Below are 21,391 nucleotides of genomic sequence, written 5' to 3' on the forward strand. Positions count from 1 at the left end.
AGTGCTCATAAAAACAAAAACCCAGAAGGTTAAAAACAAAAGTTAAGTGCCCAATAGAGAAAGCACAAAATTCCAACAAGCAGAGGGAAGGATAGAACTCCTAAAGCACATTAATTAGGATGGAAGAAGTTGCAAAAGTGACCTTAGAGAAAGAACACTAGCCCATTTTCTAAATGACCCAGAGGGATAGACTGGCCCAGAAAATAAAAGAAATTATCACTAAGTGTTGAGTCTACACATGACATGATGATATGAGCTGAACAGGGCTAGAAAATAGTCTGGGTTAATTCCTAATTCATACAATCCTGAGAGTGGATAGGCTCTTAGAGGTGACCTAGTCCAGTGTTACTGCCACTGCAAAAACTCGCTATAAAACCCCTGCAAGCACCAGCAACGTGTGGCTCTTAGGCGCGCCTGCATGGTTCAGCTGGGTGAGTGTCCAACTCTTGATCTCGGCTCAGGTCATGATCTCAGGGTCATGGGATCAAGCCCCCACGTCAGGCTCCATGCTCAGTGGGGATTCTGCTTGAGAGTCTCCCTCTCCCTCTGCCTCTCCCCTGCTCATGCTCTCTCTAAATAAATCTTAAAACAAAACATGTGGCTCTTAGGTCAGAGGCTCTTGCTGATAGTAGGCCATTCTATATGGGCTGTTAAATTTGCTTTTAATCTTTACTTGGCAACCCTAAATCTTAGGTGGTTTTTAGGAAAACATAGTAATTATCTTCATAAATACTTACAGCAAAGTTTACACATGTTTACTACCCAATTTGGGAGTTAATGTCTTTGTTTGAAGTGTAAGAATAATAAGTTATCAGTACAAATTCTTCTATACTAGATGAATAGCTCCTTGAAGCCAAGACCATATATCTTTTAACTCTTTAATTCAGAGTATCTTGCTCATATCAGGTTTTCAAATGTCTGTTAAATGATAAATAGAGGCATCTGGGTGGCTCAGTCGGTTAAGCATCTGCCTTTAGCTCAGGTCATGATCCCAGGGTCCTGGGATCGAGCCCCACGTCAGGCTCCCTGCTCAGCAGGGAGTCTGGTTCTCCCTCTCCCTCTGCCTGCTGCTCCCCCTGCTTGTGCTCTCTCTGTCAAATAAATAAATAAAATCTTACCCAAAAGGTGAATGAATAAATTAGTGAGTGAATGAATAGAAATGAAACAAACACCCACATTTAAAAATAGCATATTAGCTGATTTCTTGCCTAAACTGTTAGTTCAGGAGGGGAAAAGAATATGCAAATATCTGAAATATTTCTCTAAAACTTTATTCAAAGTTATTCACCTCACTGTTAATAAGGTGTACAGTTAATGCTGTGCCAATATTACCAGGCTTGCCCATTGCCGGCAATGGACTTTGAGAAAACCCATTTCCTGACACCCAAAAGTTAAATTACCCTTTTCAAAACATACCAAACTCCCAATACTTGTGAAAGTATTACATGCACCATTTACCCATTAATCTTTAAATGTGAACTTACATTATTAATCTACATCAGTGGATGTTAAAATGAAGTCATTTTAACAAATTACGACTGTACAAATCACAATACCACTAGTTAATATCAGACAAGAGTATTTTACAAACACTACATTACATATTACCTTGCAGTCTGAAACATTACAGTTCATATTTGTGTAAGTTTTAGATAACTGAAACTTCACAGAATTTAACAGCAAATAAAGTTTAAAAAATTTAGTTCTGTACATTAGTTCCAACTATCTCTATTTTACAATCTATAAGGCTCATGTCATAGATCAGCACCAAGAAAATCTACAAAACTGTCTAACCAGTCGGCTTATTCATCCCATGTGATAGTTTTTGTTGTTTTTTTTAAGGTGACAGTCTGAAAAAAAAAAAAAATGCTTTATAAATCCTACTTCCAGACCTTGAAATGGAATACTTTTTTTGGCTGGTCATACTATATAAAACTTGGGTTGTACTTTTTAATGTTCATTGAAAAGATACCCCGAAAAAAAGGGAAAAGAAAGGAAAAAGAATACTTACACCATGAATTTAGGCTGTCAGTCTTTAAGTTGAATTTCTAACACTGGAGCATCAGAGGTAACCTAACAATGCCCTGCGCCCCATCCTTCCACTTTGCTTTAAAATTTTAAAAGGCAGCCAGGAAAGTGTTTTATTTATTCTTCAAACTAAGGTGCAAAGAAGGCTTGCACCAACTTCCTCATACACCGCTCCACTGACCTCTCCACCTTGAACCAATGATTCCGGAGTGAACCAGAGCTACGTCCGTAGCTTCCCGACGTGCCCCGTTGTCTGTACCAGACGCCTGCTCAATGCTAGCATCTCTCCGTTCACAGAACTCACGGCAATAACTCGCCACTGCCGGCCTGGAGTTGGAACAACATTCCAGCTTCCAGAACCAGTGCTACCATCCCAACTCTCTCCCTCTTCAGAATTTATAAATTATAGAAAAAGAGCATGTTTGTCTTGCCATTTTTAAACAGGGTTTGTGCATATCACATTTTAAGACTACGCTCCCTAAACTAGAAACTTTTTTTCAAAAACCACAGGTACGTTCAGTAAGCTTGTTTGTTCAAAGTACAAAATTCTTTCGTGTTTAAAAAAATTAAAATTGGAGACTAGTATCTCTGCTTTCTTCGCCTGAAGCACACGATTCATCAAAGCACATTGAAAAACTAAGCTTCATGCATACAAATGGCCAGAGAGGTATGAAGTTTACAGAGCCCTTAAACATTCCCGTACATTAAGCATTGGCTAGACCACAAGAGGAAGCACGTTAGCAAATTGAGCAAAGAGACTTTCCCAAGAACACGATAGTTTTCCAGGCTCCGTGTCAGTCACATAAAAAGTCACGCAACATGTAATCCTTTACAACTGTCCCCAGACATCCCACATTCCCAGAACTGTTCCCGTACACCCCCCAACCCAACCCGCACTGAAGTCTTCCACCGCACGGAAGTATCTCAATGCTCCCCATTACTAATGACAGCCGCTTCGGGTTCTGCTGCCGTGGCAGGGAGTCTTGGCACTTTCTTGGCAGGACTTGGAATATGCTAAAATCAAAGGAAACAAAGTTGTTGACTCTTGGAAGTTTTTTTTGTTGGTTGGTTTTTTGTTTCTTTTTAAAGAGTCATGGCGCCAAGTTCTAGTCAAAAAACTGAGAAAGGACAATTTTGGAGAGGTTTATGCTAAATGTATATTCTCTAGAGCTTTTTGTGAAAGGAACTAAGTAGCTACTCTTTACTTTCTAATGAAGTTATTATACAAATACAGAGCAAGGGAGAGAAGGCCACAGAGAGCCACCGTACGCGGTATTCTCCTTGTTACTCTCGCATCCCCAGCTCTGACTCTGGTGGCCTGCCTAGCTGACTAATTGGTGTAATAGCAAGAAGCAAGACTATGCATTCATCAAATCTGTGCTGAGCAGATAAAATAAACAACTTCGGGGTTATAAAGTTTTCAGGTTGAATTGTGGCCATGATCCTTGGCAAGCCATTTAATTCCTTGCAGCTTTGTCTCTAAAATGGGGATAGTATCATTTACCTCAAGATGGATTTTGTAAGGATTAAATTAGAAAATGTAAATAAAGTTCCTAGCATATAACAGGAATTCAAATTATTGCTATTAGTGTTACTTCTTGACAATCTGTAGACAGATTTGACAATGGCCTGAGAAGAGATGAGAGCCTCCAAATTCTGCCCTCACCCAGGCATGACGGGCCTTCTCTCTACACCAGTCTTCCTTTAAATGTTGGTAATATTAACAGAACCTAGTATTTACTGCACATTTTAAAAATGCTAGTCATCTGGGGCGCCTGGGTGGCTCAGTCGTTAAGCGTCTGCCTTCGGCTCGGGTTGTGATCCTGGGGTCCTGGGATCGAGCCCCGCATCGGGCTCCCTGCTCGGCGGGAAGCTTGCTTTTCCCTCTCCCACTCCCCCTGCCTGTGTTCCCTCTCTCGCTGTGTCTCTCTCTGGCAATTAAATAAATAAAAAATTTTTTTAAAAAAGTTTTAAAAATGCTAGTAATTTAAGAAATTAGACTAAGAAAATGGCACAGCGGGAATCCAGTGCCAGATCCCTTGCTCTGAAGGACTCTGCTTTATAGACATTCCTTTAAGTGGCTCAGTCTCAGGTCCCCTAAGCCCTGAGATCTGGGGATGGAAATTTCTTACCCTGTCAGAGGCCAAGAGCAAACACGACGCGCTTTACCTACCTCAGTGGCTGTACTTGAATGGACAAGTCCTACTCCTTCCCCCAGAGTGCCGTCACTGGGAGAGGGGCGCCGGGCATAGGTCCTCCTGTGCTTCTCATCCACTCTGACTAGGTACCATGTTCCTTCGAAGAGCGAATCAACTGAACTCTGGGGAATATAGTTGACTAAAGGAAAGGCAGAGAACATGAAAAATCAGTTATGATATACAAGTCACCCGTAAGAAGTTACCTATTTCCCCACAATTTTCACTGACATCAGATTAGTACTGAATAAAGCCTAGATACCCTTATCTTATATATATAACATGTTTCAGGTTATTAGCACCCTCCAATAGGCTTTGGGTGTATACCTATATATTTAAACAAAATTTAATATTTTTACCCAAGTGATGAGTGTCCTCTCTGAGCTTCATGTTTTCAGCAAAGACAGCTGGTGCCACACAAGTTCTTGAGTCAAGTCTTGATTTAAGATCACATAAACTTGCTGTTATTTTATCAAGAGCAGACCCTAAAAGGGTAAATCCCAATATTAAAAGACAAAAGTAGGGGCACCAGGTGGCTCAGTCAGTTAAGTGTCTGACTCTTGACTCAGGCTCAGGTCATGATCTCAGGGTTCGTGAGACTGAGCCCCACATCGGGCTCTGCACTGGGTGTGGATCCTGCTTAGGATTCTCTCTCCCCCTCTCTCTCTGTCCCCCTCCCCACACCCCCTCACACTCTCTCTAAAAGAAAAAAAGAGAAAAAGACAAAAGTAGCATACCCCAAAACCTGAACCGGATGCTGCCAAATGGAAGGACAACTTGTAATTTCTTATAGAACTACCAGATACTATTTAGTCGAAAGAAAAAATGGTATCTGTTTGGCACAGCTTCCTATGATCTCTGACTAGACATTTATTTGTTCAGTGTCAGCCAGTAGACTAATTAGGAAATAGATGGGATTTGAAACTATAAATAACTTGTCTACGGTCAATCCATGACACAGTTTTCATGTAATGCCAAGTGTTCCATCAGTTTTTCTCCATGTTTTTGCTCCTTCCTGCTCAGGAATATAAGTCAGGACCGTAAATCTATAAAAATTAGATATCTTGTATAAAACCAAACCAACAAGGAAAGATTTGGTATTACTCACTCATATGATCAGACTCCACAGCTGCCTGCATTAGACAGACACATTCCCTTTCCCTGCCTGCATCATCCCCCTGGTTATAAATGCTTTACGAATGAGATAAAAGGTAAAAATTAAAGTTACTTGCTGAAGAAGGGAAAGTCAAACATAATGCCATCAAAAGATTTTTTAAGCTCATTATATATATTTTTCTGACTTGGAAAAAAGGAAAGAAGAGATTCTGACTCGGACAAAATCCTGCCATTTACCCGGTTAAGGCAGATGCTTAGAGTACAGAGTAAAAATCTGGCTGTGTTGAAAGAAGTGATGAAGACACAGATGTAACGCTCTACGGGACGGAATCCAGTGCTCCCCTGAGAAGGCCGCTGAGTCAGCCTTAGCACTCAGCATGGAGTGTTTCCAACACGTTCCGGCTGGAAGAGTCGGCATTTACCTGGTGTGGCGTCTTGCGTGACTTTAAGGGAGTACAGGGTGGCAGCCAAACCAGAACCATAAGAGAACACGCCAATCCTCTTTCCTGCCAGCTGCAGAGGCGAGTGCCTGTGTAGGGGAAGAAGAGCTACGAAACAGTCTCACCGACGGGTGCCTGGGAGCTCAGTCGTTAGGCGTCTGCCTTCGGCTCAGGTCATGGTCCCGGGGTCGCGGGATCGGGCCCCGCATGGGGCTCCCTGCTCCACGGGGAGCCTGCCCCTCCCCCAGCTTGTGTGCACGCACGCACGCTCTCTCTCTCAGATAAATAAATAAAATCTGTACAAATAAGTAAATAAAAATAAAGAACAATAAAAAGTCTCACTGATCCAAAACTATAATGTGTGGGAAGACAGAAGTTGGGAGTAAAAATTCAACCTGTAGCCTTAGGAAGCTGACCTGAAGCTTTACAATAAGGAGATTGAAAACAAGAGTTTCTGTCTCTTTGGGAATGATGGGGCTTATGAAAGTTACTACGCCATAAAATAAGTTACTTTGTCAACTAGGGATTTACAGCTCAACTGCAGGTCAAGAAGAAGACGACCATGAAAAGAGCAGCCAGGAAAGCCAGCATGAACTCAAGTACTCAGGGGTAACTGTAGCCTCGTCCCACTCATCCTTTAAGTCAATGGACAGCAGGCTAGAGAACCTGGAAATAAAATGTCACCCCGTGACCTGCCACCAACATGCCTGCCACCAGCTTTGGCGTTCAAAACCTAACAGCCCCCGATGAGAGGAGGCAGAGGAACTAGGTACTTACTGTGCTAGAACAGAAGCGAGGGAGCCGTACACAGACGATGTGTACATATTTCCATTCTGATTTGACACAAGCAAAGATGCCTTTGTTTTCTGATTAAAGAGTTCAGAACTAGCCTTCATAAATGCTTTTTCCACATCTCTATCAAAGTAGGTATCTTCCAATTTAACATCCCTGAAAGATTTAGAAAAAAGGCCATCTTACAATGTTCAAAGACTACATTTTTATTATACTAGCCGATGTAACTAATATTCTAATCTGCGTGTACGATTCGGTTTGCCTATTTATTAAAAGCCAAGTAGCAATATGCCGATTATCAGGGAAGATGTAACAGTTGCACACACATGGTCCTTTTTGTCAAAGCTTTTTATCAAGTTAAGACAACTGCATTCTCATGGGTCAATAAACTCACAAAAGCTCTGTTGTCAGCAAACAGAATACACTACTATTTCAAATCCATCATAATGTCTATTTCGTTACAAAAGTCAGGATATTGCAGGAGCCGAGTCTTAAAAAGTTGAGTAGAATTTTACTAGATGTAGAAGGGACAGAATGAGTCTAACAGGCATGGCGCGTTAGGGAGCCTTACAAGTGGGGAAATGCGGAAGAAGCAGGAAAGCCGACTTCAGTTTGGCGGCTGCAGGAAGGGATGGGGCACAGGGGCTAGAGAGGCAGGAGAGATTTCAGAGGCTGTCGTAGGAAATACAGCCAGGCACTCATGGGGCTCTACTATCATGGTGACAACGGGAACAAATCGAAAAGGACGAAATCCGAAAATATGAGTAGAAATGACTAAAGAATTCATGGAGATATGCTTCCACCTCTCTGGGACTGTTTCTTCACTGATGACATAAATGGCTTAGACTTGAAGACGTTTAAGATTCTTTTAAAGTATTCATATCTATAAAAAGAACAGTTTAACAGATGGATAAAATATTCACACACAGAAGAAAAAAAAATCCTAATAAACTTCTCTTACCCAAAGGCTTCCAGGCCACTATAGATACTATTTTTATCTCTGTTCTGGTCGTTAAGGAAGTCATTCAGCAACATCCGAGCTAGAGATTTCTGAACCAGCTTACAGTAGGGCGAGTGGAAGATCATGAAACCAAAATCATTCAAGGTAAAATCTTTATCATTTCCCTCTGAAAGAGAAAACCAAAGAAATTATGAAATTCATTTAAAACACTAACTTTTGAAGTCTGATTTTAGAACAAAGCTAGGATGTTCTTCTATCTTTAAACAGCAACCAAAAATATACTGTATAATGAAATATCTCTAGGGCTTAAAATGCGTATCAAAAAGACGTCCAGGGATAGAATATCACTGTTTTCAAACTTCAGAGTCTTAAGAGTCTGTAATTCAGTTAGTGGGTTGGGGCCAGTTTTTTTTTTTTTTTTAACCTTAGGATATTCTTTTAAATGAAATAGAATAGGGTAGAAGATAGCAAACTGCATTAAGTTGTGGCATGCTAAGTGATTTCATGATATTTTTGAGTGAGTTGAGCACGCACAGACAAGGTAGAGTGTCCTTCTCATTGTGGGGCCTAATAACGTTAGAAAATCACTGTCCTGTTCAATACTGGCAAACAGTATGACATTTTACACACTGCAAGAATGCTTCTTCTCCAGGGCCACTGTGAATCTTATTACGTTATTCACTACTTTTTTTAACCCTCTCTTACAACCTCTATAAAGCAAAGTTGGTCTACGGAAAAAGCCTAATTTGTATGATACTGTGTGTTTTAATGGCACTAATTCAAATGCTGTCCTTTTGAGTATCTTAAGAACTTTTTCAGGGTTAAAGACAGAGATTAATGAGGATACTGGAAAAGCAAGTATGAATTCACAGGTCAAATGCAAACAACCTGTGGGACGAAAGGGGTCACTTCAGTAATTTATTTATCACAGCTGCAAACTAAAGCCTTGTAAAAGTACCTCCCTCGAAGATGAAAATGATTCAAGTTACTTTCTTTTACCCTAGTTTTGATTTTTTTTTTTAACTGGGGTAAGTCTAAATAAGCGTTTTTGCATAGATATACCTCATTTCCAAAGCTTCCTTGTACCCCTAAATTACACATTCCCCGAATCTGTGGGGAAATGCAATCTGGTGGGTGAGGAAGAAATAGTTCAAGGACACTAATGAAGGATGCCCACAAAGCATCATCTCACTAAAGACACTCAGCACACCACACTGCCCCCTCAACAGATACCCAAACCAAGGCACGTGGATGAAACCCACCCTTCTGCCACTGGGCACGGATCTTCTTGCGGTAGACGGAATAGCAGCGGTCTAGCGCACTGAGGTAGCACTGTATGGAGAGTTTCCCATCTACTATAGGGTACTCCGAAAGCATATCAGGCTTGTAGAAGTCATAGGCGTGTTGCATATGTGTCCCACGAAGTCCTATTAGAACGAAAAAGGAAGATGACATTATTTCTGCTCCTTGATGACTGTATGTTAGTCAGCTGATTGCATTATCTAGGGACTTTCCTAAACTCTCTGGTCAACTCTTGCCACTTGCAGCATGGAAATCACAAGGTGAAACCGACATGTAATTGAAATGAAACCTAACAGTATCCAGGACAGGCCTAAGACTCCTTTGATACACAACATTTTATGCAAGTTTCCTATCTCTAACTGGGAGATCACAATTACTCTACTGAACTGAAAACAAATTAAACTTGTCGCTGATGAGTGACTGTGGGCAAGTTACTCTTTATTACTCAAACCCATTTTACTGCTCTGTAAGATGAGAATGACATGACTTACCTCATAAAATTGCTATAAAGACCAAACACGCTAGAGCACATACAAACCACTGAGCAGGTAGTGCCTGCATTTAATGAACACTCAGTAAGTACTAGCTTCTGTTTGTATTTTCAACTTTCTCAGCATACGTTGCTAGTAAAAAAAAGAAATGCTCTCCCAGACACTCACCTCGGTCAAAAATTAAAGGAGCATTTGGCCCAATCAGCAGAGCAACGGCTCCCACTCCACCGGTAGGTCTAGCATTTCCTGTGGCATATACAGCAATATCTCCCGCAACTACCAGCGCATACCGTCCTGAAAAAGATTTTTGTTAATACACAAGAAGGCGATCACCACTAGAAGTATCATACATATACACTGAAGTCTTCTATTTTCCTAGAATATGCTTTCCCATCTTTGGCAAAGCAAAAAAAATTCTAAATTTTTATAATTTTGTCCTATGTGATAAAGATAACCAGTTTATAATTCAGGTTAAGTTGAAAGAGCTACATTTCTGACCATACTCAAACAAGCCTAACTGGTAAGTCTGCATGGGGCATTCACTGAAAGGTCATTTGGGCCTATGTATGTATCCTGGAGAGTTTCCTTGGAGTAACATGTAACATACCATCCCAAGAACTGGACTCAATCCAATTAACAGCATTGAAGACAGCCGCTGTGCCTCCATAGCATGCATTCGTTGTGTCTATGCCTTCTATGTCTGTGTTCCCAGACTCCTCAAAGAGCTGCATCAAATTAGTCTTCACGGACTTTGATTTGTCGATGATTGTCTCTGTTCCAACTTCTAAACGCCCAATGCAATCATACGAAAGGCTATGTCTCTCCATCAGATTCTGAACCACAGTCAGGCAAAGAGAGTTGATATCTTCTCTATCTGTGCAGAAGCCCATCTTGGCCTGGCCCAAGCCAATAGTATACTTTCCAGCGTCTACACCATCGTATTTTTCCAACTCTGCTTGATCAACATATTGAGAAGGAAAATAGATCTCAAGGGCAACAATTCCCACATCTTTTGGCCAGCAGGCTTCTGCATTCAAAGGAAGTGACCCAGGCATGGTGAAAGAGCTTTAGAAAGAAAAACAGAAGAAAACACCGTTTTAGGTTATAAATTCCAGATTGTCAAACTTGAGAAATCAACATTAAAAGTTCAACTACAGCCTGAAACGTTAATTTAGTTTCTAAGTTTAGTATATTTTATTTAGGGTGATTTTATTTTATTACTATTTTTCTTAATCGAAGTACAGTTGACACACAATGTTACATTAGTTTCAAAAGGTGTACAACATATTTTATTTGACAACTCCATGCATTATGCTATGCTCACGGTTTAAGTGTAGCTACCATCTGTCACCATATAATGCTATCACAATACCACTGACTATATTAGGGGCAATTTTAATATGTGAAAGCAGCAATTACAGTATGAATGGAATACTACTATTTAAAATTACTGTCTGTTAAAAAGATTTGCACTTTTTAAAAACTAGACCTCTTCAGGGGCGCCTGACTGGCTCAGTCAGTGGAACATGTGACCCTCGATCTCAGGGTTTTGAGTTCAAGCCCACATTGGGTGGAGAGAGTACTTAAAAATAAAATCTTTTAAAACAAACAAACAAACAAAACCCCACCTAGGTCTCTTTAGATTTAAGACAGGATTATTAAAGGTAAAGAAAACTCAAATAAGATTCTTCTATTATAAAAAACTACAAGATAAAATACAATGACAATTTAGTAATATGGTCCACAAATCAGAATTCAAGTACCTGATCTATTCCTGGCCACCCAAGGAAGTTCAAATTGGCCAGTCAGTTATTCATCAGAAATATATTGCATTCTTCAATGATCTAAACAATTTCAGCAAGTAGAAAAGCCACACTACAGAAGTCTACCAAGTAAATCTCTACAAGCCCCTGTTATTATAAAGAAGCCCCCCACAACCCAAATGATGAAAATTTTAAGAAGTAAGTTCTAGGACTCATCACAGGGTCATATGCCAATATCCTATACTTTCTACAGCTAGTCTATAGGCAATAAATGATCGTAGAACCACAAGGTATCACTTAGCTTCTAAATCAGGGAAAAAAACCAAACTCTGATTCACATTTGAAAACTGGTAATCCACATATTATTTGTGTGGCATCTAGGTAACATTTCTTAAAACCACCCCTCTCTTTTTTAAAAAGACTACTGCCACACTGTAAATACTTTCAGTAGTATCTAGATTTATTTACTAACAGTAAAATAAATGTGCCACTCAAGAGCATTGCTGTGTGCGTATGGGCAAGTCACATAACCTATCAGAGCCTCCTCAATTTCTTTAGAGACTGTATTCATCAGGAAAAGAGAAGTCATTCTAGATATTTCAAACAGGGGAGGATTTAATACAGGGAACTGGTTACAAACTTGTTGGCAGGGCCAGAGGAGTCAAGGAGGAAGGTGGTTATTTAGATCCCAAGAGCTCACACTCCTATTGAACCTGCCAGAGCTACTAGGATGAGCACCTCTGCTGTGGAGCTCGAGCCTCGACCCGCCTCCCCCTTCCCTTCCCGCTGTCGCCACTGACAAAAACAAGCCGGCCTCGTCTTCCCATCTTCTCTCTCCCTTGAGTACTTCCATGGGCAGTCTACCCAGAACCCAGCTAGCATAGGAGTCCGAAATACCTAGGTGTCAGGTTTTGAAGAATGGCACAGCCTATTAGTTTTAGAGAAAGAATCTGTTTCCCCATTTAAACTTCTACAACTCAATTTCCTTTTTAGGCATCACATTAATTGGAAGGTGCACCCTCCATGACAAAATTTCACGTCTTCAATTCACCTAAAGGTCTTGGCTTATGAGAGTTACCTGGGTCCTACTGGTTCACCAACGTTCTTTAGCATTTACCAACTACTACTTTGACTCCTAAAAATGAAAACTCAAATCCTATATTTATGTCATTTGTGCAAACTCTGGGATAGTATTAGGTATATTGAAATTACAGACTACTGCCTTGGTGAGTTGTTAATTATTGAAATCTTGAGAGAACATCTAAAGCACAGAGGTTATTCTTAAATCATGTAATCTACCCTTAGCCCATAGGTCATCAAGTTATAAGTGTATTGGGATGCCTGGGTGGCTCAGTCGGTTAGGCGTCTACCTTCAGCTCAGGTCATGATCCCAGGGTCCTGGGATCGAGTCCCGTATCGGGCTCTCTGCTCAGCGGGGAGCCTGCTTCTCCCTCTGCCTGCCACTCCCCCTGCTTGTGCTCTCGCCCTCTCTGTCTGACAAATAAATAAAATATTTTTTAAAAAGTTGTAGGTATATTAAAACCTAAAAAATAAGCACCTAGAGGGCGCCTGGGTGGCTCAGATGGTTAAGCGTCTGCCTTCGGCTCAGGTCATGATCCCAGGGTCCTGGGATCGAGTCCCACATCGGGCTCCCTGCTCCTTGGGAGCCTGCTTCTCCCTCTGCCTCTCTCTCTCTCTCTGTCTCTCATGAATAAATAAATAAAATCTTTAAAAAAAAAAAAAAAAAAAATAAGCACCTAGAAATATAATCACAAAATCTAAGTTAAAGGTCCCAAGGGATACCACTGAATCTTCCTACTAAATATAAGAATTTATATGTTTTTTCATTTATTCAAACAATGACAACATGTTACATGCCAAACATTTGGGATAAGCTTCACAGGAGATAACCCTTCCCTTTTCAAATAGTCACCATCTCCATGTGTAGGATACAAACACCTAATAATAAACAAGCGAAACAACAGAGACAGTCACATTATGTTATGAGAACCGCCTAACCCAGCCTGGAGTAAAGGGGAGGAGTGGGAAGAGAGGCTTCTTGGTGCTGCCTTGAGTCTTCAGAATGAGTAAGGAGTTATCAGTAAAGCTCTGCAGAAGCGAACAGCAGTAGGAGATTGTCAACAGGGTGGACAACGTACAAAAAGGCAGAGTACAAAGAGCCATGAAAAGTTTTACTGACTTCCTGAAGTGAAATGTGAGGCCCAGTGAGTACAGCAGGCAAGCAGTAGGTCAAGAGAACTAGACCCGAGTCGGGTTATAACGGCTCTGGTATGCTGCTGTCAGGGGGCTTCCAAGTCATCATGAAGACAAAAAGAAGCCATCAAGGGTTTCAGACAAGAGTAACAGGGTCCTATTCGTGTGCGGGTCAATGTTTTTCCAACTCCGGAATCAATTTAGTGGATGGCGAACAACACCTTTTAAAACGTAGTAGAAAAGAACAGAAAACATCAAATTGCACGGCACACAGTAACTTTAAGAATTCTTCCATGAAAAAGGTTTCGATTATTCAGGCATATCCTAGGCTGCAATATAAAGTATATTTCTTACTGAGGGTCAGAGCCAAAAAAGCTTGAGAGTCACCGTTCTGCAAAGCCACCGGTGCTGCATGGAGAACGGATTTGGGTGAGGGGGCAGAGAGCGCAATCCAGATAAGACAGGTCATGTCCTAGAGCAATTACTACATGAGGGGTGAAGAAGGAACAGCTTCAAAAACTATGCAAGCAAAAAACTGGCAGAAATTGTGATTGATTAGAAGCCAGGAGAAGGAGGAAGATTTTTAGCCTCAGCCGTTTAATGACTTCACAGCCTCGCTGTCATAACAGCTAAGCGAACGGAGGACCACCTCTTCACTCTGTTCTACCCTTTCCCGTCTTCCACAAAAACCTATCTGCTTATGATAATCTAAACTGTGCTACACCGGGGTTGAAATAAAGACAAAGGAACTAAAATGTCACCAGGCAGATTCTAATTTTATAGTAAAACAAGATTAAGTCCTCTGCATAATCCATAGAAAAGAGCTCTACAACTAGTGTTCAAAACCAAAGACCAGTCCATGTCCTTATAAGAGGAACCCCTCCTATGCGCTACCCTCTAAGTCGCCAAACCAGAAGCAGGAGGATTAGGCACCTTCCCAGCCTTTCCCACAAGGTTATCACTTTGGACTCTTTCCATTCTTCAAACTGCTCTAAACACACTGAGGACAGTGTGATTTTCTCTGCCTTGCCCAGCAGCTTGCAATGCTTTTGGAAATAAAATGGACAAGTATATACAATCTTCCTGAACATATAAACCAGTTTATTAAAAGCCGCAATGCAAGGCTTTGATTCCAGAATTAATCCATATTTACCATAATCTGACTAGCTCTGATCAGTTCTTATATTATTGTACTTAAGAAATAAGGCATAACTCTGTTACGCTTAAACCTCGGAGAGGTTAAATAAGTGCCTTATTTCATTTGGGGGAAAAAACGTAGCTTAACTAACCCACGTACATCAAGCTGAAAATGAATCATGACTCTGATCTTAGTGTGGAAAAAATTTTTACATTATCTAATTCAGTCAATATTGCTCATTCTCGGAGGGGTTTTGATGCCCAAGATGTTCTCATTATATTCCTGATAAAAAGCTGTCCAATTTGAAATAGTCAGCTTTTGGCTGAAATTAAGGAGGAGTAAGATTAAGTAGGAAAAGAATGGAAAATTAATACAGGGAAGTAATTGTTTCCATGGCATTTCAAACAACAAAAAGTTTGATATAGTTTGTGATCTGTAATCTCTACTTTTAACCATCCTATTAAGTGTATGCTCTTATGCTGTCCTCTCAAATGCTCTCTGAAGTAGACCAGATTCAGTAAGAAAAAGGCCAGCTGAAGATCTGAGATGTTCACATTATGGTGTTAACTCCATACACAATGGGGTATTCTAGTCAATTCACTAAATATCACAAAAAATTTCTAAATAGAATATAGTTTAAAAATCTGACAGTTTAAAAAATTACCTGTGTAACTTTTTGCTGATTAAAAAGGTACTTCACTATTTTTCAGAGCATTGTATCCACAATAAAAAAAAAAAATCTAAGGATAATGGGGACTCTGTATTTATAATAAAATGTGTAAATCTTCTTTTAAAATTTTATATTTAAAAAGGTTAAAAAATTAGTTTCTAGATTTCAAACATGAGTCTAATAATCACAACACTGGACAGTTTCCCAAAGCACCAAGGCATTAACTAATATTTAAAGAAACATAACTCTGTAATGGGTTTTAAGAATGTGTAGGGCACACAAGTGGTTATTTGCCCTGGGATAAAATTAAATTTCCCTCTTCCATTAGAGAGGAAGGCTTTCTTTAGCAGCATGACAGGATGCCATACCTGTGTGAGGAATAAAGAACTGCAGTCTCCAGGTCTGTCACTCTGTTTCCTCCTTCAGGCACTAGGAATTTCAAATAAGAACTTCTTTTAAAGTCATAAATCACCGCACAAATTCAAATAATGACTCCAATTCAAAATAAGTTAAAATAAACATTTCTTTTTCCCATTACATTGCATAGAACAGAATTTTATTTTGCTTAGAAAAATGGTACTTAAAGCTTATAAAACTTTTCCCCCCTAGTTCATGAGTGTTTAGAGTGATAGGTTCAGTCCTGGTAATGAACTGACATGCAAGGTTCATATCACTGATTCAGGCTTGAAACCAACGGTGATGCCAGGGGAGTTATTAGTTGTCTTTACTAAATTTGAATTATTAAGAATTAAAGGAAAGGAATATAAATAAATAGCAAGCTCTGGAGTAATGAGACTCCCACATTCAAGAGTTTGCTCTAGCGGCGCCTGGGTGGCTCAGTCCGTGAAGTGTCTGCCTTCCTTCAGCTCAGGCCATGATCCCCGGGGTCCTCAGCGGGGAGTCTGCTTCTCCCTCTGCCCCCTTGCCCCCACTCATGCTCTCTTTCTCTCAAATAAATAAAATCTTAAAAAAAAAAAAAAGTTTGCTCTACCCTTAGGAGTTTGTGGCTTTAGCAATGTGTGCCGCTATGAGCTTCAGTTTTCTCATCTATAAAATGGAGTTAAACTGCCCTCCCAAATGGTTGAGAAGACAAAATATGTGAATTACACTTTGTAATATAAAGTACCAATACATCATTATCCTAGTTCTTAGTATTTTTCAACAAAACACATATCTCTGTAGCAAGACCTAATTACCTTCATTTATTTAAATCTTATGCTCCTACTTTTCAACATGTCCACCTCCACCCTCCCCAACCTTTTAAAAGTGATTTTCCCTACAGTGCTTGTATTAAAAAGATAAGCATGTGATATCAAGATAAAAGAGCATTAAGCGGGGCTCTTGGGTGGCTCAGTCGTTAAGCGTCTGCCTTCGGCTCAGGTCATGATCCCAGAGTCCTGGCATCGAGCCCCGCATTGGGCTCCCTGCTTGGCAGGAAGCCTGCTTCTCCCTCTCCCACTCCCCCTGCTTGTGTTCCCTCTCTCGCTGTGTCTCTGTCAAATTAATAAAATCTTTAAAAAAAAAAAAAAGAGCATTAAGCTTTCGCATCATTTAAATTATGTGGAAATAAAAAGGGAAGGTGACATTGGAGCATTTTCTTCAGTCCATCTGTTCTGAAGGATTGTTACTTGAGACAACAGTTTCTATGCTTTATGAAAACACAATTACCTTTGCTCTCTACTTAACTGCTGGCAAATTTAGCTTCTGCCCTTGCCTGATTAACCAGAGACTACATTCAGTACTCTGAATTACTTTTAGTAAATAATTTAGTAAGCTTTCTTTTACAAGATTAGATCATTTAAGAGCTCTTTACAGATTTAGTTCCTTTTACTTCATTAAGTTTACCCTGCCCCCCAAATAAATAAACCCTGAGTTTTGTAGGAAAAGATAAAGACTTCTACCTTCCAAGAAACCTCTTGGATTACAGAATTATACATATATTTTGAGAAAATAACCTTTATTTTGTTCTTTATTATCTCGAATTACGCTTTTGTAACTTGCAAATTAAGTAGACCACAGAGACTGGCTCTCACTGGTGAGGGGAAAACAGGATTCCCCCTCCATGGTGAGACTAAATAACTTAGTAATATTTCTTCTTGAAACCATGTATGCATATGCGTTTGACGCTATTTTCATCAAGGAAATTTCTCCCAAACTGCCAATATTCCCTCTTTCAATTTTGATCATTTCAACTGGGGAGAGTTTAGGTGGAGAGAGCCGGGCCAAGAGAAGAGGAGGGGAGGGGGAACAAGGGGAGGAGGGTATAGATAGGATGGGGAAGAGAGGAGGGGCAAGAGGAGGAGAGAGAGAGAGGAGGACATTAGAGCAAAGAAGAAAGAAACCGAAGAAAAGAAGATTCACAGAAGACTGCTGCATACTTAAGCTCTCAGGAGAAAGAGAGGCCTGGAGACCAGGGATGGAAATGGAGGCGGTAAATGCCACTCTCGGAAACAGTCCATTAGAAAGCAGTGAGGCTTTCCCTCCTCTTCTGCAACTGCTGGGAGGGTTCTCTACCCTGACTGAAACAGCACTGTCACAGTCTCCCCCAGGGCATCTGCTTCTTTCTAACAGAAGGTCTTTTCAGAGCACCGGATGCAGGGCAGCGGGCCAGGGCAGGAAGCAGGTAAGGAAGCGCAAGCGGCTGGGCAGGTAACTACAAAGCATGTCCGGAGCCTCCAGAGCCTCTGGAGCCTCCGGAGCCACAGTATGGGATTCCTGGTTTGGCAAAGATAAACACTGAAGAATGCGGAGACTGCTGGGCCCAACCAGCCAGGTTCAGGCAATGATGCTTTCTCCTGGGGTTGACCCAGAGTTCTGAATTCCTTCTTCTGGATCCCTCCTCAGCCTTGATTCAAACAAGTAGTCCGAGAAGTGCATCCAGCACACCTTTAGGTACATGGTAAACCAGAAGCAGTTGCCCGCTGATCTTTTTCACTCTAACAAGAGAGAAATCCGGGACATCCTTTTTAATGAGAAAAAGCTGGCAACCTTTCCTCCTTAGGAACAAGCAAGCACAACTACTGGTAAGGCTTTGCCCATGCCCGTACACTCCGGTCTATTTCTCTCAGTAAAAAACAGACATTCCTGGCTCTCCCCAGAGTTCCCGGGCTGCTTATAAATTCGACTCCTACTTCAAGGGCCTGTTCTAAGCTACCTCTTCCAAGAAGGTTTCCTCAAGTTTCTAATCAGGGCCCCGCACTTCTACAGCAGGTATAAGACATTCACACAAAGTCCTCATAGTCTACTCTCGACGAAAACTAGTTATGGGCAGTCTTCCTAGCCACACTTGATTCCTAGACTCCTGCTGGGAGAGGGGCTGTATTTTGATTCTTTTGAACCCTTTGAGATCTTGGAGTAACGGGCATTCAACTGCCATTTTTTTTGAGGGGCCGAATTTGGAGTTATCACAGAAGACAAATCTTTTAGATTCGAGTACTTGTAGCAGCCCTCATTAGTAAGTTCTTTTTGCTATCACTTTTTAAATAAGCTGCTGCACCGAACAGTGCCCAGAAAGTGTTTAAGCAAATTGGCTTTCTACCGAAAAATGTAAGGGATCCAAATGGAGTAAGACAACATTTGCTGTTCTTACCATCATTCCCATAGGCACACATCCCCAATCACAAGACTTGCAAAGATGAAGACTGAAAAATTAGCTTCTCCTCTACTGCTCTAACTACACTCAGCTGACAGACAGCAAGTGAGCATCACCACATATCAAGAAGTCTCAGAAAGAACAGATTTGAGTTGAGTCCTACTATCCTCTCATTAGGTTGGGTAACATGTTTTTTAACCTTCTGAATCTGTACCACCATCTTGAGAGACATAAAATATCACACAGGATGCCTGGGTGGCTCAGCTGGTTAAGTGTCTGACTCTTGGTTTCTGCTCAGGTCATGATCTCAGCGTTGTGAGATCAAGCCCCACTGAGGGCCCCATGCTCGGCAGAGGAGTCTGCTTGAGATTCTCGCTCCCTCTCCTTCTGCCCACCCCCCACTCTCTCTCTAAAATAAATAAATAAATCTTAAAAATAAAAATCACACCCTTCTATGATATTTGGTTTGTTAGTAACCCAACATAAAATTATAAGCCTCTGTTCTTTTCCACATGAAACTATAGATTCTGATACATAGCCCATCAAATTCCTCAAACCAGAACCTCAACTGTATCTCCCCTCATTCAGTTCCACTGCTTTATGGTTTTAAATAATTCTAGGGCACTGAGGAAATAGCTATCTGAAATCTCAATCAACAAATCTTAAAGTCTGGGGCGCCTGGGTGGCTCAGTCGGTTGAGCGTCTGCCTCCGGCTCAGGTCATGACCCCAGAGTCCCTGGATCGAGCCCGGCATCGGGCTCCCTGCTCAGCAGAGAGCCTGCTTCTCCCTCTGCCCCTCACCCCACTTGTGCTCTCTCTCTCTCTCTCTCTGAAATAAATAAAATCTTAAAAAATATATCTTAAAGTCCATCGCGCAGTTAAGAGAAAGACGTAAAAGCACTCTGGAGGAATCTGTAAGAAGAAAACAAAATCAAAAGCAAGGCTCAGAAATAGCCAGCAGATGACATGGCCTTCTATGGTCCCAAACAAAATATCCCATAATTTCTCCCCATTGGAAACCTCTTCCTAAGAACTGGGGTTACTGATTAAACTAGAACTGAATAAAGGGCAAACCTACAAATTTAGGAGAAAGAGACCTACAAAGGTTAAACACCAAGAAAATAAAGTCTTTCTCTTCTCCCATAAAATACGCTATCCCTGCCCTCCTTACCCTTACAAATATAACTGAAATTTTAAAAAACAAAGTTTTGCTCAAATAAAGAACACAAACTGCTTAGAGGTCTCAAGATACAAAGAACCATTTGGACAGATCCATGTTAAGGACTTTCAGTCTGCTCTCTAACAGAATCTGCACAATGGAAGTCCAAACTCCATCCCGGAAGGAAAAACCTGTTAACTATATGAACACTTCCATTTGTCTTAATTTCGTCCTTTATCTTGCCATTGTTTTTCACAGTTCATCAGTGTGATGGAGCAAATGGTACTCAGCAGCAGCCAGAGGACATCATCCTACTGCAGCAGGCTGACAAGAACATCAGCAGCTGAAAGGAGCTGCGGCAGAGGTGCGCAGTCAAAGAAGCCTGGGATGGCCTAAGGCCAAGGCCACAGGGCAAACATGACAAGCAGAGACAACCTCATTACCTGTTGTCCAAATCCCTCCTTCAGAGTAGATCAGAGTAATCCTTTTCTCTACCACTGGTCAAAGAAGGACACACGTTTTTCAAAGACACCTTATACTTGGCTTAACCCCAAACCCCACTGTGTGAAGGCCCTCTGGGTGCCTGCCCATTACATCATATCAGGTCAGGCTGGCCCTGAAGCTCTTAGCAGGAGGGAGGGGTACGGGATTTCAGAACACCAAGGAAACCCATTTTTTCCTTAATATGGGCATAAAATATATGGAGGCGGGAAGGTGGGAGGCAGGAATTTGTGAGATATGAAGCAAGCCGACTGAAGCATTCAACAGCCCAAGTATTCAGCCAGTTTAAATCACGGTTTTGATGCTTTCTTGTACCTGAGCTGGGGAAGAAAAGTTATGCTTGCCCACTTCCCTTCCTCCCAGCAACTCTCTAGATGTGGCTGCAAAGGGACACACCCCCTGCCAACCTACAAGCCTCCATCTATTTAGGCGTGATCTTCCCCATCCCTCGGCGTCCACCCTTAACCCAAAGTTCTGGGAACGCCCAGGCAGCCCAGCTCCTTCCTCATCCCCTCCTGATGCGCCTCCCCAGCCCCAATCCCCTCAAAGAGATCACAGCCACGTCCCTGGCACCTCCAGCCCCTGGCTGACTATGTCATTTGAACCCTAGCCCTCAACGCCCTTTCGCCTTCTCCCCGCCGCGACTCCCCAGCCCCTCGTCAAACCCGCCGCAGTCGGCCCCAGGCCCCTGGCAGGGGAGGCCCCGCACGGCCCTGTTCGCGGCGCCCCCATCCTCTCGGGCCGGGTCCATGCGTCCGCCCCACCCGGACGGAGCTGCAGCTCCTTCGGGCCTAGTCAAGGACACCGCCTCCGCCCGGCCTTCACCCAGCCCGGCGCCGCGGCAGCCCAGCTCTCCCCCTCGTGGGGCACTCACCCAAATGTGACCGGGCGGTGGCCGTGGAAAGTGAGTGAGCCACGAAAGGCCAATACGCGGCGCCTCCCCTCCGCCACCAGCTTTATAGCTGCCGACCCACCCGACTCCGGCACGGCCGGGAGTCAGTGGGAGGCTGGACAGGGGTTCCAGCAGCC

The 21,391-nt window shown here is 41.9% G+C and overlaps 1 protein-coding gene across 2 annotated transcripts; it reads right to left on the reverse strand.

Annotated features, from left to right (window-relative positions):
• Positions 1–1,255: 1,255 nt before the first annotated feature.
• HMGCS1 (3-hydroxy-3-methylglutaryl-CoA synthase 1) lies at positions 1,256–21,386 on the reverse strand. 2 transcript variants are annotated; one of them, XM_081826094.1, is made up of 11 exons: positions 21,237–21,386; positions 15,479–15,539; positions 9,933–10,390; positions 9,494–9,619; positions 8,795–8,959; positions 7,533–7,698; positions 6,557–6,727; positions 5,762–5,868; positions 4,583–4,708; positions 4,202–4,365; positions 1,256–3,042 (listed from the first exon to the last, which is right to left on the reverse strand). In XM_081826094.1, exons 3-11 carry the CDS (start codon positions 10,378–10,380, stop codon positions 2,953–2,955), a joined length of 1,563 nt encoding a protein of 520 aa, XP_081682220.1. In that variant the 5' UTR covers positions 10,381–10,390; positions 15,479–15,539; positions 21,237–21,386; the 3' UTR covers positions 1,256–2,952. The 2 variants fall into 2 exon arrangements, with proteins under 2 accessions (XP_081682220.1, XP_081682221.1); XM_081826095.1 differs by lacking the exon at positions 15,479–15,539 and having other exon boundaries at positions 21,237–21,384.
• Between the last annotated feature and the right edge of the window lie 5 nt (positions 21,387–21,391).

This window comes from Leptonychotes weddellii, chromosome 7, assembly GCF_054177405.1.
Source record: "Leptonychotes weddellii isolate Sample4059 chromosome 7, ASM5417740v2, whole genome shotgun sequence".
NCBI lineage: Eukaryota > Metazoa > Chordata > Mammalia > Carnivora > Phocidae > Leptonychotes > Leptonychotes weddellii.

Coding starts and splice junctions, on each gene's coding strand:
- HMGCS1 (XM_081826094.1), bottom strand. CDS start 10,380: ATGCCTGGGTCACTTCCTTTGAATGCAGAAGCCTGCTGGCCAAAAGAT. Junction 7,699..8,794: donor CCGTGCCCAGTGGCAGAAGG/GTGGGTTTCATC, acceptor TTTCTCTTTCAG/AGGGAAATGATAAAGATTTT. Junction 4,709..5,761: donor CACGCAAGACGCCACACCAG/GTAAATGCCGAC, acceptor TTACCCTTTTAG/GGTCTGCTCTTGATAAAATA.